The following is a 16,951-nucleotide window of genomic DNA, read 5'->3' as shown; positions in this document are numbered from 1 at the left end:
AGGTGTTTTCGTTCTATAAACACTCACCAATGCCCAGGCTGGGAATCGAAACCATGATCTCACAACCTTGAGTCTGCTGCCCTAACCACTGGGCCATTGCACCTCCACATATATATATATATATATATATATATATACACAAACACACATACACACACTGATACACAAACATGCTCACACACATATATACACAGACAAACACACACACAGAGACAAACATACACATACATATGTATATTATATATATACACACAATGAGCTTCTTTCAGTTTCCAGCAACCAAATCCAAGCCCAAGGCTTTGGTAGGCCCAAGCCTATAGTATAAGACACTTGCCCAAGGTGCCACGCAGTGGGACTGAACCCAGAACCATGTGGTTGATTGATAAGCAAGCTTCTTACCAGTCACATCTCTGTCTATTTAACATACAGAGAAACTGACCGATCATGGCTACAACCAAACCAAAGACAAAAAAATATATTGATAAATTAGAAATGAAAGTAATTTCCAAGCAGAGACTTTCCTTCTCCTGCTTGTATATTAATTAGCAAAATATGAAGTGCGACACACCTCACTTCACACTCCATCAAATTAAACCCAAGGGAGGTTTTGGCCCCTATTTACTCACACACCACTTAGTAAATACGGCAGACCCACTCATCCATGAGACGGCAGTTATTCTTCTTATTTCTCGAATTTCTCATCACTTATCATTACTCTGAATATTATTTCCACTCAGACTTAAAAGATTGCATTACTAAATATTCAGCTCTCTGCCGTCTGACCATGTTTTTATATATTTCAGGCGGGATTTGGTTTTGAAGCAAAGTCTCTAATTTTGTACGAAACACGGCACAAAGTGATTTACAAAATGAATCCAGAGAAACAATTTGTGCAGCAATGAGGAGATTATGTAGAATTTTATGAGACCAGATGTTTCTGTAGACATTATCATTATTATTATTTACCAGATGATATTGTGGACTAAAGATTGATTGAACTGTGAAATTAAAGAATTTCAAAATAAAGAAATGGATGAAAATTCAATGTCTGACGTTTGTCAAAATAATTTCCTGGAATAATGACAATAATAATCCTTTCTGCTATAGGCTCAAGTGGATTCGGTAGACGGAAACTGAAAGAAGCCTGTCATATCTCTCTCTCTCTTTTACTCTTTTACTTGTTTCAGTCATTTGACTGCGGCCATGCTGAGCACCGCCTTTAGTCGAGCAACTCGACCCCGGGACTTATTCTTTTTGTAAGCCCAGTACTTATTCTATCGGTCTCTTTTTGCCGAACCGCTAAGTAACGGGGACATAAACACACCAGCATTGGTTGTCAAGCAATGCTAGGGCGACAAACACACACATACATATATATATATATACATATATACGACGGGTTTCTTTCAGTTTCCGTCTACCAAATCCACTCACAAGGTATTGGTCGGCCCGAGGCTATAGCAGAAAACACTTGCCCAAGATGCCACGCAGTGGGACTGAACCCAGAACCATGTGGTTGGTAAGCAAGCTACTTACCACACAGTCACTCCTGCGCCTATTATTATTATTATTATCATTATTATTATCTACCTGATGGTATTGTAGACTAAAGATTGATTGAACTGTGAAATTAAAGAATTTCAAAATAATGAAATGGATGGAACTTCAATGTCTGACGTTTGTCAAAATAATTCCCTGGAATAATAACAATAATAATCCTTTCTGCTATAGGCTCAAGTGGATTCGGTAGACGGAAACTGAAAGAAGCCTGTCATATATACACATATCATCGTTATTATCATCGTCGTTTAACGTCCACTATATCTATTGATTGGAAAGTTATGAGGAAACAAAGCCAACTCATATGAATTTCCTGTAACCCCTCTCTCCACCCCCGGCAAAATATTTTCACAACAAATTCCAACATAATCATAATCTACACTCTCTGAAGCATATTCATAGAAAATTTCATTAAAAAGAAATATCCACTTTTCGGAGAGTCATGAGGAAACAAAGTTGGCAGGGGGGGAGGAGCACTGATGTGCGAGAGTATGCCCAAAGTATTCTTTGTTTGCCATTAAAAGGTTAGCAATGAGAGGCAGCATCAGCAAATGATTAACGTGTGACAACGCGTCAACTGTAAACATAAAACGATGAAGACATGGTGACGGCTTCTCGTTAGAAGGTCAATCTTGACTGCTCAATTAAAGGCTGGTATTTAAGATGTTCAACATACATTATTTGTACATCCGATTGATCTATTCTACTGTATTAAATATCATTGGGGTGGACTGTCATCACAACAGCTTTCTTACGTCAGAGACAGCAATGCACTTTACCAGACTTACAGCAGTAAACGTGGCTGTGTGGTTAAGAAGTTTGCCTCGCAACCACATGGTTTTATGTTCAGTCCCAGGCAAAGGCACATTTCTCTTTTATTTGTTTCACTCATCAGACTGTGGTCACGATGGGACACCATCTTGAAAAATGTTAAATGAATGAATTGGAACTCATTATTTTGGGTTTTTTAAGCCTGATATCTTTTCTACCTGTGTATATTGTAGGCGTAGGAGTGGCTGTGTGGTAAGTAGCTTGTTTACCAACCACATGGTTCCGGGGTTCAATCCCACTGCATAGCACCTTGGGCAAGTGTCTTCTACTATAGCCTCGGGCCGACCAAAGCCTTGCGAGTGAATTTGGTAGACGGAAACTGAAAGAAGCCTGTCGTATATATGTATGTGTGTGTGTGTGTGTGTGTGTGTGTGTGTGTGTGTGTGTGTGTGTGTGTTGTGTGTGTGTGTGTGTGTTTGTGTGCCTGAGTTTGTCCCCCCCAACATCGCTTGACAACCGATGCTGGTGTGTTTACATCCTTGTAACTTACTGGTTCAGCAAAAGAGGCCAATAGAATAAGTACTAGGCTTATAAAGAATAAGTCCTGGGGTCAATTTGCTCGACTAAAGGTGGTGCTCCAGCATGGCCACAGTCAAATGACTGAAACAAGTAAAAGAGAGTAAAAAAAGGAGAGTATATCCAGGATGTGTCACCTAGGTGGGCATGGCAGGCAGTGCCAGCACCATTCAAGTGTGGTCGGTGCCAGTTACTGCCTGACTGGCCCTCGTGCCGGTAGCACGTAAAAATCACCCACTACATTCTCAGAGTGGTTGGCGTTAACTGTAGAAGAGCATCTAACTGTAGAAACTTTGCCAGATTGGATTGGAGCCTGGTGCAGCCTTCTGGCTTGCCAGTCCTCAATCAAACCATCCAACCCATGCCAGCATGGAAAGCAGACATCAAACGATGACAATGATGATGATGATAGCAACATTTTCCTTTTCTAGCAAAATATGCACCTAATTCAATAAAACTATGAATGTTACTCTGATTACTATGTATAAAATGCAAAATACTTAATTTTTTTTTGTAGATTAGATAGGCATAATTCACCCCTGCTTTTCAATCTCAGTATTTGAGCTACGCATAGAACTGCTGTAGCACACATACTGCGTACACTCCTACAACACTGTTTTCTATACATACTATGAAGGCAGAAATAAATCTGCCTTCAACTCAGTCTCACGTCTGTGTTTCGTTTATTTTTGTTTTGTGGCTTTTTCCATCAATTTTAGCTCATTTCCATGGCACTTTGGCCAAATGTCTCTTTTACTATAGCCCCCTGGTCAACCAAAGTCATGTGAGTGGATTTGATCAATGGAAACTAAATGGACAGTGACTATCTTTATATATTTTTACCCTTTTATCCACTGACAAATCTTTTGATGATAGTTTACAACACGAAAGTCACCAACTGCCTACCCTGAATAATTACTGACAGCACATACTTCGTGTGTGTATGTGTGTATACATACATACATACACACACACACATACATACACACGCACACACGCATACACACATACACATGCATACACACATACACACGCATACATACATACACACGCATACATACATACACATGCATACATACATACACATGCATACATACATACACACACATATACACACATACACACACATACATACACACACATACACACACACACATACATACACATACACACACACACACACACACACACACACACACACACACACACACATTGAAGACTAGTGCAGCCTCCCAGCTAGCCAGTTCTCAGTCAAAATGTCCAACCCATGCCAGCATGGAAAGCAGACATTAAACAACAAGGATGATGATGATGATGATTGTTTTGTTTTCCATTTGTGTCTTTCGTTGTTCAAAAGAAATAGTTTACATTCCATGTATTCGTACTTCATGTTTTTTTGTTGTACATGACGTCCTGTGCCCACATATGTATATATATATATACGATGGGCTTCTTTCAGTTTCCATCCACAAAAAGCCACTCACAAGGCTTTGGTCAGCCCGAGTCTATCGTAGGAGACACTTGCCCAAGGTGCCAGGCAGTGGGACTGAACCCGGAAACATGTGTTTGGGAAGCAAGCTTCTTACCACACAGCCACGCAAATGTTTTCTGACAAATGTTATAGATGCAGCCTAGTTGCGGGATGAAGAAGTTTGTTTTCAAATGATGTGGTTTTGGGTTCAGTCCCACTGCACGATACTTTGGGCAAATGTGTTTTTTTACTATAGCCCCTGGTCGAGCAAAGTCTTGGATTTGATCAATGGAAACTAAAAGAAGCCTCTTGTCATCATTTAACATCCACTGTTCCATGTTTGCATGGACAAGCTGGAGTCCACTGAGGCAGATATTCTACAGCCAGATGTCCTTCCTGTTGCCAAGCAACTAAGGCCAGACAAGCTCTCATAGAATATTGGGAAAAAAATATATAGGCGCAGGAGTGGCTGTGTGGTAAGTAGCTTGTTTACCAACCACATGGTTCCGGGTTCAGTCCCACTGCGTGGCACCTTGGGCAAGTGTCTTCTACTATAGCCTCGGGCCGACCAAAGTCTTGTGAGTGGATTTGGTAGACGGAAACTGAAAGAATCCCGTCGTATATATGTATATACATATATATGCATGTGTGTGTTTGTGTGTCTGTGTTTGTCCCCCTAGCATTGCTTGACAACCGATGCTGGTGTGTATACGTCCCTGTCACTTAGCGGTTCGGCAAAAGAGACCGATAGAATAAGTACTGGGCTTACAAAAGAATAAGTCCCGGGGTCGAGTTGCTTGATTAAAGGCGGTGCTCCAGCATGATCGCAGTCAAATGACTGAAACAAGTAAAAGAGTAAAAAGAGTATATGAGAGTAAGAATCGTTTACAACCATGTATGCACACACATATAGATATATAGAGATAGTAAAGAAGATGAACACAATTAGGCTTGGCATATTTACATGGAGCATAGAAAAATATAAGAATGTATGTGTGTGTGTGTGTATGTGTATGTGTGTATATATATATATATATATATATATATATTCTCTTTTCTCTTGTACTTGTTTCAGTAATTTGACCGCGGCCATGCTGGAGCACAGCTTTTAATCGAGCAACTCGACTCCGGGACTTATTCTTTTGTAAGCCCAGTACTCATTCTATCGGTCTCTTTTGCTGAACCTCTAAGTGACGGGGACGTAAACACACCAGCACCAGTTGTCATGCAATGCTAGAGGGACAAACACAGACACACAAACACACACACATGCATATATATATATATATATAATATATATATATTATATATATATATACGACGGGCTTCTTTCAGTTTCCGTCTACCAAATCCACTCACAAGGCATTGGTCAGCCCAAGGCTATAGTAGAAGACACTTGCCCAAGGTACCATGCATTGGAACTGAACCAGAACCATGTGGTTGGCAAACAAGCTACTTACCACACAGCCACTCCTGCGCCTATATATATATAACATCATCATCATCATTTAACGTCTGCCGTCCATGCTAGCATGGGTGGGATGGTACCGCAAGAGCCGGCCAGGCAGAAGCCTGCACCAGACTTCTGTGACTGTTTTGGCAGGATTTTTACAGCTGAATGCTCTTCCAAATGCCGTGAGGACAGGATTGGGGAGTGAGAGTTAGGCATAGTGTAAAAGAAATTATGTAATGGCCTATCTCAATAGCTGCTTCAGCCAAATATTTAATCCCTAATAATTAGAGCAACAAACTATATTTACATTATTTACATTTGACGGATATTTGTCCTCATCTTGTTTGTTGTTAACACAATGTTTCAGCTGATATACCCTCCAGCCTTCATCTGGTGTCTTGGGGAAATTTCAAACCTGGGTTCTCATTCCTAAGGTATTTTTCAATGTTGTTGTTATTATTATTATTAATATTATTTTATAGGATTGCATGCTTCTGCCTGGCTGGCTCTTGTCAAATCATCCCACCTATGCTAGCATGGAAGGCAGACATTATATGATGATGTTATATATATATATATATATATATATATATATATATATACATTCTTATATTTTTCTATGCTCAATGTAAATATGTCAAGCCTAATTTTATAGGATTGAGAAGCAAAAAAAAAGAAGAGTGCCATTGTTATCAAGTAAACGATATTTCGGCATCTCGTGTGCCTTCCACAAGTTCAAAAACTAAATTTGCCAATCTACTTCATTTTTGGTAATATTTTATAGGGTTGAGGTAACCCCTCCAATAGGTATACTGGAACCTGTGAAAGGCACACTAGAGGCCCAAATATCGTTCACTTGAAAGCAATGGCACTCTTCTTTCTTTGCTTCTGTATACGCCCGACTGGCCTCCGTGCCGGTGGCACGTAAAAAGCACAATCCAATCGTGGCCGTCTGCCTGTGCCGGTGGCACGTAAAAAGCACCCACTACACTTACGGAGTGTTTGGCGTTAGGAAGGGCATCCAGCCGTAGAAACATTGCCAGATCAGACTGGAGCCTGGTGCAGCCTTCTGGCTTCCCAGATCCCAGTTGAACCATCCAACCCATGCCAGCAGGGAAAATGGACGTTAAATTATGATAATGATGATGATGATGATACCTATTGGAGGAGTTACCTCAATCCTATAAAATATTACCAAAAATGCAGTAGATGGCCAAGTTTAGTTTGGAAACTGCGGAAGGCATGCTAGATGCCCATGTATCGTTCACTTGATAACAATAGCACTCTTCTTTTTTTTTGTTGCTTCTTTATTATTATTATTATTATTATTATTCAGGTCCCTGCCTGGAATGAACTTGGAATCTTGAGGTTAGTAGCCCGTGCTCTTAACCACTACGCCATATGCCCGTGGGCAATTATGGAGTGAATGAGAACCCAGGTTCGAAATTTCCCCAAGACACCTGATGAAGGCTGGAGGGTATATCAGCTGAAACGTTGTGTTAAAAACAAACAAGATGAGGACAAATATCCGTCAAATGTAAATAATGTAAATAATTCCTCATCTCTTAAATATAGAACGGAACTAAACTATATTTTGTTGGACTTGCAAATTATGGATGAAATGCTTATTTACTCTCAGACTCATATCTGAGTTCTTTGTTCTAAGCAGGTAGACATAGCTTCTTTGAAATGGCCACCCCACTGAGGAGTGGGCATATGTAATGATATATATATATATATTGAATAATCATGACCTGAAATCACACTTGCTTCAGTTCCGGGCTGATGAGGACCAGAAGTTCTATGAGCGCAGACACAGGAAGTTGCCAGAAAGATGGCAAAAAGGTCATCGGGTAAAATGGAAAAAATATAATTGATTAAAATGAATTCTTTGTATGAATTAAAAAATTACTTATTTCATACTAAAAAACCGAAATTACTTTCTTGCCAACCCAATATAAGGCGCAGGTGTGGTTGTGTGGTAAGAAGCTTGCTTACCAACCACATGGTTCCTGGTTCAGTCCCACTGTGTGGCATCTTGAACAAGTGCCTTCTGCTATGGCCTCAAGCCAACCAAAGCCTTGTGAGTAGATTTGGTAGACAGAAACTGAAAGAAGCCCGTTGTATATATGTATGTGTGTGTGTGTGTGTGTGTGTGTATATGTTTGTGTGTCTGTGTTTGTCCCCCCATCATCGCTTGACAACCAATGGTTTGTTTATGTCCCCATAACATTAGCGGTTCGGCAAAAGAGACCAATAGAATAAGTACTAGGCTTACAAAGAATAAGTCCTGGGGTCGATTTGCTCGACTAAAGGTAGTACTCCAGCATGGCCGCAGTCAAATGACTGAAACAAGTAAAAGAGTATAGTCTCAATTGGTCACACTTGGGAATCTAGCCAGGGAGTCTCACGAAGGTTGCTTCTGAGAGGACCCTGTGGAAGAGGTGCCTGGAGACCCTACCCTCACAATCCTCCAAGAATGGTTTGGGGCAGGAGATAAATGGATGGATGGGAATACAGTTCCTCTCCTTTTCATGCAAGCAACACTCACAACCACAAAGAGAGAGAATACTAAACGACTTACTTTCATTGTCATCAAACATCATTCCGATTTCATAAATAAAACGTAGGAATATATCTTCGGGTTTAATAGCAAGTGATGTTCTTTGACTGTAGCTTAAGTCAGCGTAGTTATTCTGGATTTCTTGGAGAGCCTGAAAAATGGCAAGGAAAAGAAAGATACAAGCATATGAGACACTAATTTAGTTTTGGGGGAAATTCAGATAATCTTAGATTAAGTAGTAGTAGTAGTAGGAGTAGTAGTACCAGCAGCCACTGCTTTCATTATTATATATATATATATATATATAAATATATGTGTGTGTGTGTGTGTGTGTACTGTATTTGTTTTTAAGAAGGCTACCAATGGTTTCATGCAACAAAATCTCAACAATTATCAAGCCTGTCACATGGGTACATTGGTACTTGGCTCTATCTTGCATATGTTCGTGTGCATACATGTGTGTATGTGTGCCTTTATCTATGTGTGTGTGTATGTCTGTCTCTGTGTGTGTGTATGCACACATATCTTTTATGAATGTAATAGAAAAAAAACAGAAACCCATAAAAAATTATATTTGTGTGTGTGTGTGTGTGTGTGTGTGTGTGTGTACATCATCATCATCATCGTTTAATATCCGTTTTCCATGCTAACATGGGTTGGATGGTTTAACTGGGGTCTGGGAAGCCAGAAGGCTGCACCAGGCCCAGTCTGATCTGGCAGTGTTTCTACAGCTGGATGCCCTTCCTAACGCCAACCACTCCGTGAGTGTAGTGGGTGCTTTTTGCTTGCCACCTGCACAGGTGCCAGACGAGGCAGGCAAACGGCCACGATCGGATGGTGCTTTTTACGTGCCACATATATAATAAAGGCCAATACCAATCTATGTGAGAAAGATGGTGATGTATGTATGTATATGAATATGTACATATATTTATTTTGGATTTTGGTAGATGGTCAGAAATTTTGAGAGAAGTGGGTAAGGCAGTCGTTAAACGATGATGATGAGACAGACAGACAGGCAGATTGACCCCCCCCCCTTTTCTTCAACACCCACTTGGAACTTTCCACCACCCTCAGGGGATCAATACCGTCCACTTTGGGAACCACTGTTATAGACCATGCTTCTCTTCCATATATTAACACACACAAACCTGCATAATGTAAACAAAGATAAGAGCACTCAGATGGTGCAAAGCTCTGCCAGGGCAACACCATCATCTTCTCAATGATTTGCCAGGGAGGATTTTTAAAATGAGAATATCTGAAATAAACTCAACTGCTCTCACAAACGAAAATACTAAAAATGAACCCGACCTCACTCAAAAATTAAATAAAAAAAAAACAGAAAAATAATCCAGAATCCTTGTCTGGTACTGGATTGATCTCAAAATCTAATCAGTTTGTGTCAGTCATGAGGCCAAACATCCCTGAAAGTTTCATCTGAATCCATTCAGCAGGGCTTGAGATATCTTGTCCACAGACAAACAAACACAACTGAAAACAATACCCCTGCCTTGTCTTCTCTTCTTCATGTCTTGAGACAGCATTCACCCGGGGTGGGTTGAGCTGGCTTCATTCATCCTCAATGCTGCATCTCTCGCAAACGCCAACCAGACCTGGCGATTTGAGGTTAACAACCGCGTAATCTCCAACCACTCCTTATTCCAGCGGTGAATACCATAGACATGAGGGCCTAGGTTGGGTTCCAGATCAGCCTTGACTGTCATCAGCCAGGTTTTTCATTGTCCACCACATCGTTTTTGCCAACCCTGAAGGGGAGCTGGGGCAATTGCTTCGTAGATGAATTCTCCTGGTTGATGATGGAGGGCATGACCCAGCCAATGCAGACGTCTCGTTAGGATGACTTGTCAGAGGGAGGTGATTCTGCACTGGTGTCGCAGCGAATTGTTGGAGACAAAGTGATGCCATTGGACACAAATACCCCTGTTGTAGTGAAGGTGGAGGTAATAATAACTCCCACATACAGAAATGCATTACCCTTCAGACTATTTTCTCTTGCAGGATAAAACCGAGATTACAGGATTACAGTATAATTTATGACTTGATTAAAATGGCTCATCCATGAATTAGCATATGTTTGGATGATAACTCAAATAGATGAAGATGGAGAAAACCCTGGGGAAAGATTGTTTGGTTAGAATGTCTCTGTGGAAAATACACTGGAAAAATTGTACATTATTTATATTCGAAGGATATTTGTCCTCATCTTGTTAACATGTTTTGGTTGATATACCCTCCAGCCTTCATCTGGTGTCTTGGGGAAACTTTGAACCTAGATTCTCATTCCTAAGGTATTTTTCAATGTTATTATTATTGTTGTTATTATTATTATTATTCAGGTCACTGCCTGGAATTGAACTCGGAATCTTAGGGTTTAGTAGCCCGCGCTCTTAACTACTACACCTTTTGCCCATGGCTTAGAGCACAGGCTACTAACTCCAAGATTCCGAGTTCAATTCCAGGCAGTGACCTGAATTATAATAATAATAATAATATCAAAAAATATCTTAGGAATGAGAACCCATGTTCAAAATTTCCCCAAGACACCTGATGAAGGCTGGAGGGTATATCAGCCGAAATGTTGTGTTAACAACAAACAAGATGAGGACAAATATCCGTCAAATGTAAATTATGTAAATAATTGCTCATCTGTTAAATATAGAACTAGAAAAATTAATAAAAGGAAATATAAGATGCAGACTTCTGTAGTCAACGATCTGGAGAGGATTATAGCATGGTGTGATTTTTTTTTGTCTTTTACTTGTTTCAGGCATTAGACTGCGACCATGTTGGAGCAAAGCCTTGAAGAATCTTTAGTCAAATGATTCAATCCTGATATTTTGGGGATTTTTTTTAGCCAGATATATAATCTGCTGATCTCTTTAGCTGGACTGCAGTTACAGGGATGTAAACACACCAACAATGGTTGTCAAGCAGTGGTTGGAAACACAGACACACACACACACACACACACACAATGTATGTTGTCTACCGAATCCACTCACAAGGCTTTAGTCGGACCAAAGCTGTAGTAGAAGGCACTCGCCCAAGGTGCCACACAGTGGGACTGAACCTAGAACCATGTGGTTTAGAAGAAAGCTTCTTACCACACAGCCACGCAGTTTGTTGAAACTGAAATAATTACAACACAGAGAAGCCATTTAAACCACTCAAAAAGACAAAAAAAAACATAGCACTAAAACAAAAACAAAATAAAATAAATATAACTGTAATAGTAAATGGTACTGCGTCAGTTTCGACGATGAGTAACTGGTTGTTTGATCAACTGGACTATCAACTCATTGGATTAGTAGCATGTGAGTGGCTGAGTACTCCAAAGACAAGTCACCATTAATGTAGCTCTGAAGTAGAATCAGGGTGAAACCGTGTGTGACAAGGCTATACCCTTTGAACTTGCAGGTACAAACCACTTTGAAGGCCTTCTAAACTATTTCCTCGTCTACCCGAATAAAGACGGCCAAGTAAATTATCAATCCAAGGTAAATAACTCTAATAATGATCAAGGGAAATAACTCCCACGATTCCTTATAACAGCATCGAGCAGACTCCCAGATGCTGGCGAGCTGGCAGAAACGGTAGCACGCCGGGCGAAATGCGAAGCCGTATTTCGTCTGCCGTTACGTTCTGAGTTCAAATTCCGCCGAAGTTGACTTTGCCTTTCATCCCTTTCGGGGTCGATAAATTAAGTACCAGTTGCGCACTGGGGTCGATAGAATCGACTTAATCCCTTTGTCTATTATCCTTGTTTGTCCCCTCTGTGTTTAGCCCCTTGTGGGTAGTAAAGAAATATATATACCGCTGGTCACAATGCGCTTCCAATTCTGTTTTGATTGCACCAATCTTTTCCGTCTTGACCCAAAATGGTTAACCTTTTCAACCCGGAATTTTTTCTCATGTCGGTTATGGCGGGAGGGTGGGGTTCTACGCATGCGAGCCTTTTCAGCTGTCATAGTGTCACAAACTCTGATCATACGTCTGGCACTGCACATTTACCAGAAAGACCGGAGCAGTGTTATACTGATTTCACATAGAATAGGAATTTTAAGGATTTGGCTTGTAATATTTTCGACTGGTACAAATATGAACCAGCCAGGCCGAAACAATTAAATAGATCATTGACAGAGCAGCTAACCGACTTCAGTGCCATTGGCACTTAAAAGGCACCATTTGAGTGTGATCGTTACCAGTGACGCCTTATTGGCACTTGAGTCCCGTGCTAGTAAGGTATTAAGAGCACCATCCGAGCATGATCATTACCAGCATCGCCTTACTGGCACCTGTGCCGGTTGGCATGTGTAAAAGATTCGAGCGAGGTCGTTGCCAGTACCGCCTGACTGGCACGTAAAAGCACCCACTACACTCTCAGAGTGGTTGGCGTTAGGAAAGGCATCCAGCTGTAGAAACTCTGCCAGATCAGATTAGAGTCTGGTGCAGCCATCTGGTTCGCCAGACCTAAGTCAAAATCGTCCAACTCCTGCTAGCATAGAAAGCGGACGTTAAACGATGATGATGATGATTTTTCCATCGTCATGGAGGGTTTCCAAGTGACCTTTTTCGGATCCCTTGCTTAGACTTGGCAACTGCATGAGCCCACCTCTTGTCTTTGAACCTTGCAACATGTCCGACCCAGTGGAATTTGTGCTTTTGGTACTCTGCGATCAGGTCATTCACTCTGCTCTGTTCTCGAATTATCATCATCATCGTTCAATGTCCGTTTTCCATGCTGGCATGGGTTGGACGGTTCGACTGGGGTCTGGGAAGCCAGGAGGCTGCACCACACTCCAATCTGATCTGGCAGTGTTTCTACAGCTGGATGTCCTTAACACCAACCACTCAGAGATGGTAGTGGGTGCTTTATACATGCCACCAGCACAGTGGCCAGAGAGGGCTGGCAACGACCACAATTTGTTGGTGCCATCTTATATCAAATATGTCTTCAAGGATTCCTTACGTCGATTATTGAGAATAGTGTGCTGGCACGCTGGAAAAAATGCTGAGCACCATTTCATCTGTCTTCACATTCTGAGTTCGAATTCTGCCGAGGTCAACACAGCCTTTCTTCCTTACGGGGTCAACAAAATAATTACCAGCCAAGTTCTGGGGTGCATGTAATTAATTAGACTCCAAAATTACAATCCTTGTGCCTACAGCAGAAACAGCTGAGAAATGACGGTGATCCTATGAAGATATTAGCAATTCTTGTTTTATTCTGAAAAGCGAAACAGAAATATTACCCTGCATGTATCTCGACTTGGAAGCTGTAAGGGACCAAACTAATGACCATGAGGTATTAAATCTCCTGTTCTGTCATACTTTCCACTATAACAGTTCACACATAAAAAAACCCAGGGATTTAGAGACAGAGGGATGCTCCACAAATATTATTAGTACTAAAGTTATCAAGTGTGTGTGTGTGTGTGTGTGTGTGTGTGTGTGTGTGTGTGTGTGTGTGTCCGGCCTGTTGCCTTCCACTCATGCCATTTATTCATACTCACCACTGATTTGTTAGACCCTGTTGAACTATCCAAACCATTCGCTCATACCAGCATGGCAGCTGAACGTTAATGATATATATATATATATATATATATATATATATATATATATATATACATATAGCAAAGTAAAATTGTAAGGTACCGCACGAGTGGAAATATATATGAAAGAAGGTTTAAAAATGTAATTTTAAAGATGTTTATTCATTGACTGGTTTCACTTTTTTAGGAAAAGATTGTCAAAAGTAAAATGTAAAGCTTTTGAGTCGGTTTGTGTCAAAAAATGCTAAAACAGGTTAGCTGATCTCAAATTCTTTGTAAACTCCTCAATATATAGATACTTCCAAACAAACATGATTTTTAATGAAATCCCAATATATATTTTTGAAATTTCTGTTTAATATTTTCTCAAGATTTTTCCTTGTAAACTGTTTTTAACAATTTCTTATTATTATCAAAGAATGTATATATGTATTTTAATACTTTTGTGACAACCATTATTTAACACAACAAAGCTTTTACAAAGTTTTACATTTTACTTTTGATAATCTTTTTCTAAAAAAGTGAAACCGGTCAAGTGAATAAAAATTTTTTAAAATTGCATTTTCAAACCTTCTTTCATATATATATATATATATATATATATATATATATAGTTAGATAAGATTCAGGTAAAAATCTTGTAGAATGCTACGCAAAGCTTATCCCGAGTTATTGGCTACCTGACGTCATCATACAGTGGAAATGCTCCAGTTATTGGATATACATCGGAAATTCCATAGTATCCATAGAGTTTGTGCATCTGTGTGTGAGAGAGGGGGGAATAGAGAGAGGGAGAAGACAAAGCCAACACTGGAAGGATTAAGTGTGATTAAGAATCTAATGAATTCATTCTAAATAGCACAGATAGAATGGTACTTTACCATTTCAGCAACACTACCATCTTTGCCTGGCACTCTTCTATTTCATGAACCCCATCACAACAATGACGATGATCATCGTTTAATGTCCACCTTACATGCTGGCATGGGTTGGACAGTTGGACAAGAGATGGCTGGGCAGGAGCCTACACCATTTTTCAATATTATTATTATTATTTTCGATATTATTATTATTATCATTATTCAGGTCACTACCTGGAATCGAACTCGGGATCTTGGGGTTAGTAGCCTGCGTTCTTAACCCCTACACCATATGCCTAGGTTCAAAACTTCCCCAAGACACCTGATGAAGACTGGAGGGTATATCAGTTGAAATGTTGCATTAACAACAAACAAGATGAGGGCAAATATCTATCAAATGTAAATAATGTACAGTTGATGATGTTGTGTTAGATACAGTGTTTGAAGAAAATGAAGACAGGGAAGGGAGGAAGATGGGTTGGTCACAGCTGGAAAACCTTTGATCATAAGTCCCCTGAAACCGGGTTGACCATGGGCTAAATAACTGCAATACCAACGGAAGAGCAACTATCACAGTCTAGTCAAGTCCACATTGTCCCATCCATACTGTGGCAACAATGGGAGACTGCAGGAGTAAAGAAATAGACTGGACAGTGGAGTGAGTAAAGGTCCAGATCATCACATTGTCCACCGTAGAATTCACCCCTTCATGTCTAAGAGTGCAGAGTGACCCTAAGCGAAGCAAAGGTATTATATATCTAGAACGCATGGACCAACAGCACAGACGTGGCTGTGTGGTAATAAGTTTGCTTCCCAACCACATGGTTCCAGGTTCAGACCCACTGTGTGGCACCTTGGGCAAGTGTCTTCTACTATAGTCGATGGGCTGACCGATGCCTTGTGAGTGGATTTGGTAGACAGAAACTGAAAGAAGCCCATCGTTGTCATGGGTTGGACGGTTTGATAGGGGCTGGCAAGCCAAAGGACTGCACTAAGTTTCACTGTCTGCTTTGGAATGGTTTTTATGGCTGGATACCTTTCCTAATGCCAACCACTTTTCAGAAGGGGCCAGGTGCTTTTTATACGCGTGTGTGTGTGTGTGTGTGTGAGAGCATTTGTCCTCTACCACTACTTGACAACTGGCCTTGGAGTGTTATGTCCATGTAACCTAGTGGTTCAGCAAAAGGAACTGACAGAATAAGTACCAAGCTCAAAAAAATAAAGTCATTTGACTAAAAACTCTTTAAGATGGTGCCCCAGCATGGTCGCAGTCTAATGACTGAAACAGGATAAAAGATGTGTGTGTGTGTGTGTGTGTGTGTGTACCTTCAGCTTTGCAGATGCCTCTCACCACTGCTTGACAATCAAGGCTGATTTGTTCAACTAAACCCATGAAGGTGGTGCCCCAGCATGGCCACAGTCCAATGACAAGATGGTAGGCATTGAATTATCAGAATGTATTGACCTTTGCCAGTTTTCCCCAGACTTGAAACAAATGATTTTCGCCAATGTCCAGAATGGTAATTCCACGGTTTCGTAACAAATCGTACTTTATAATAAAGTACAATTTGTTATGAAGCTGTGGAATTACCATTCTAACTATTTCTTCAGATTAGATAAGGCATCAAACTAATTTTTACCAGCATCACCTCATTGGCACCTGTACCAGTGGCATGTGAAAAACATTAGAGCGAGGTCATTGCCAGTTCCGCTGGACTGGCTCCTGTGCAGGTGGCACATAAAAAACACCATTTGAGTGTGGCCATTTGAGCGTGGCTGTTGCCAGAACCGCCTGACTGGCCCCCGTGCTGGTGGCACGTAAAAGCACCCACTACACTCTCAGAGTGGTTGGCCTTAGGAAGGGCATCCAGCTGTAGAAACACTGCCAGATCAAGATTGGAGCCTGGTGCAGCCATCTGGTTCGCCAGTCCTCAATCAAACCATCCAACCCATGGTAGCATGGAAAGCAGATGTTAAACGATGATGATGATGAGAGGTGACTACATTACTCAACAACCCTTTTCAGACCATCCTACCTGAAAGTGCTGCTGGTCATTTGATGCAAACTTCTTGTTTTAAAATGAATTAACTTAAAATGTTTTAATAAAATTTCATGCA

General features: G+C 40.7%; 1 protein-coding gene across 2 annotated transcripts in view; it reads right to left on the bottom strand.

The window, feature by feature from the left end:
• LOC115232575 overlaps positions 1-16,951 on the bottom strand; it is a 32,488-nt gene that overhangs the window by 9,390 nt on the left and 6,147 nt on the right. For both annotated transcript variants that reach the window (XR_003883641.2, XM_029802539.2), the window contains exon 3: positions 8,416-8,545. Coding sequence is in view for 1 of the 2 variants with exons in the window: in XM_029802539.2 (XP_029658399.1) it covers positions 8,416-8,545 (130 nt within the window). In the remaining variant the exon portion in view is untranslated. The remainder of the gene's footprint in view (positions 1-8,415; positions 8,546-16,951) is intronic.

This window comes from Octopus sinensis, linkage group LG2, assembly GCF_006345805.1.
Source record: "Octopus sinensis linkage group LG2, ASM634580v1, whole genome shotgun sequence".
Classification (NCBI taxonomy): domain Eukaryota; kingdom Metazoa; phylum Mollusca; class Cephalopoda; order Octopoda; family Octopodidae; genus Octopus; species Octopus sinensis.
This window is presented reverse-complemented; position numbering and strand designations above follow the sequence as displayed.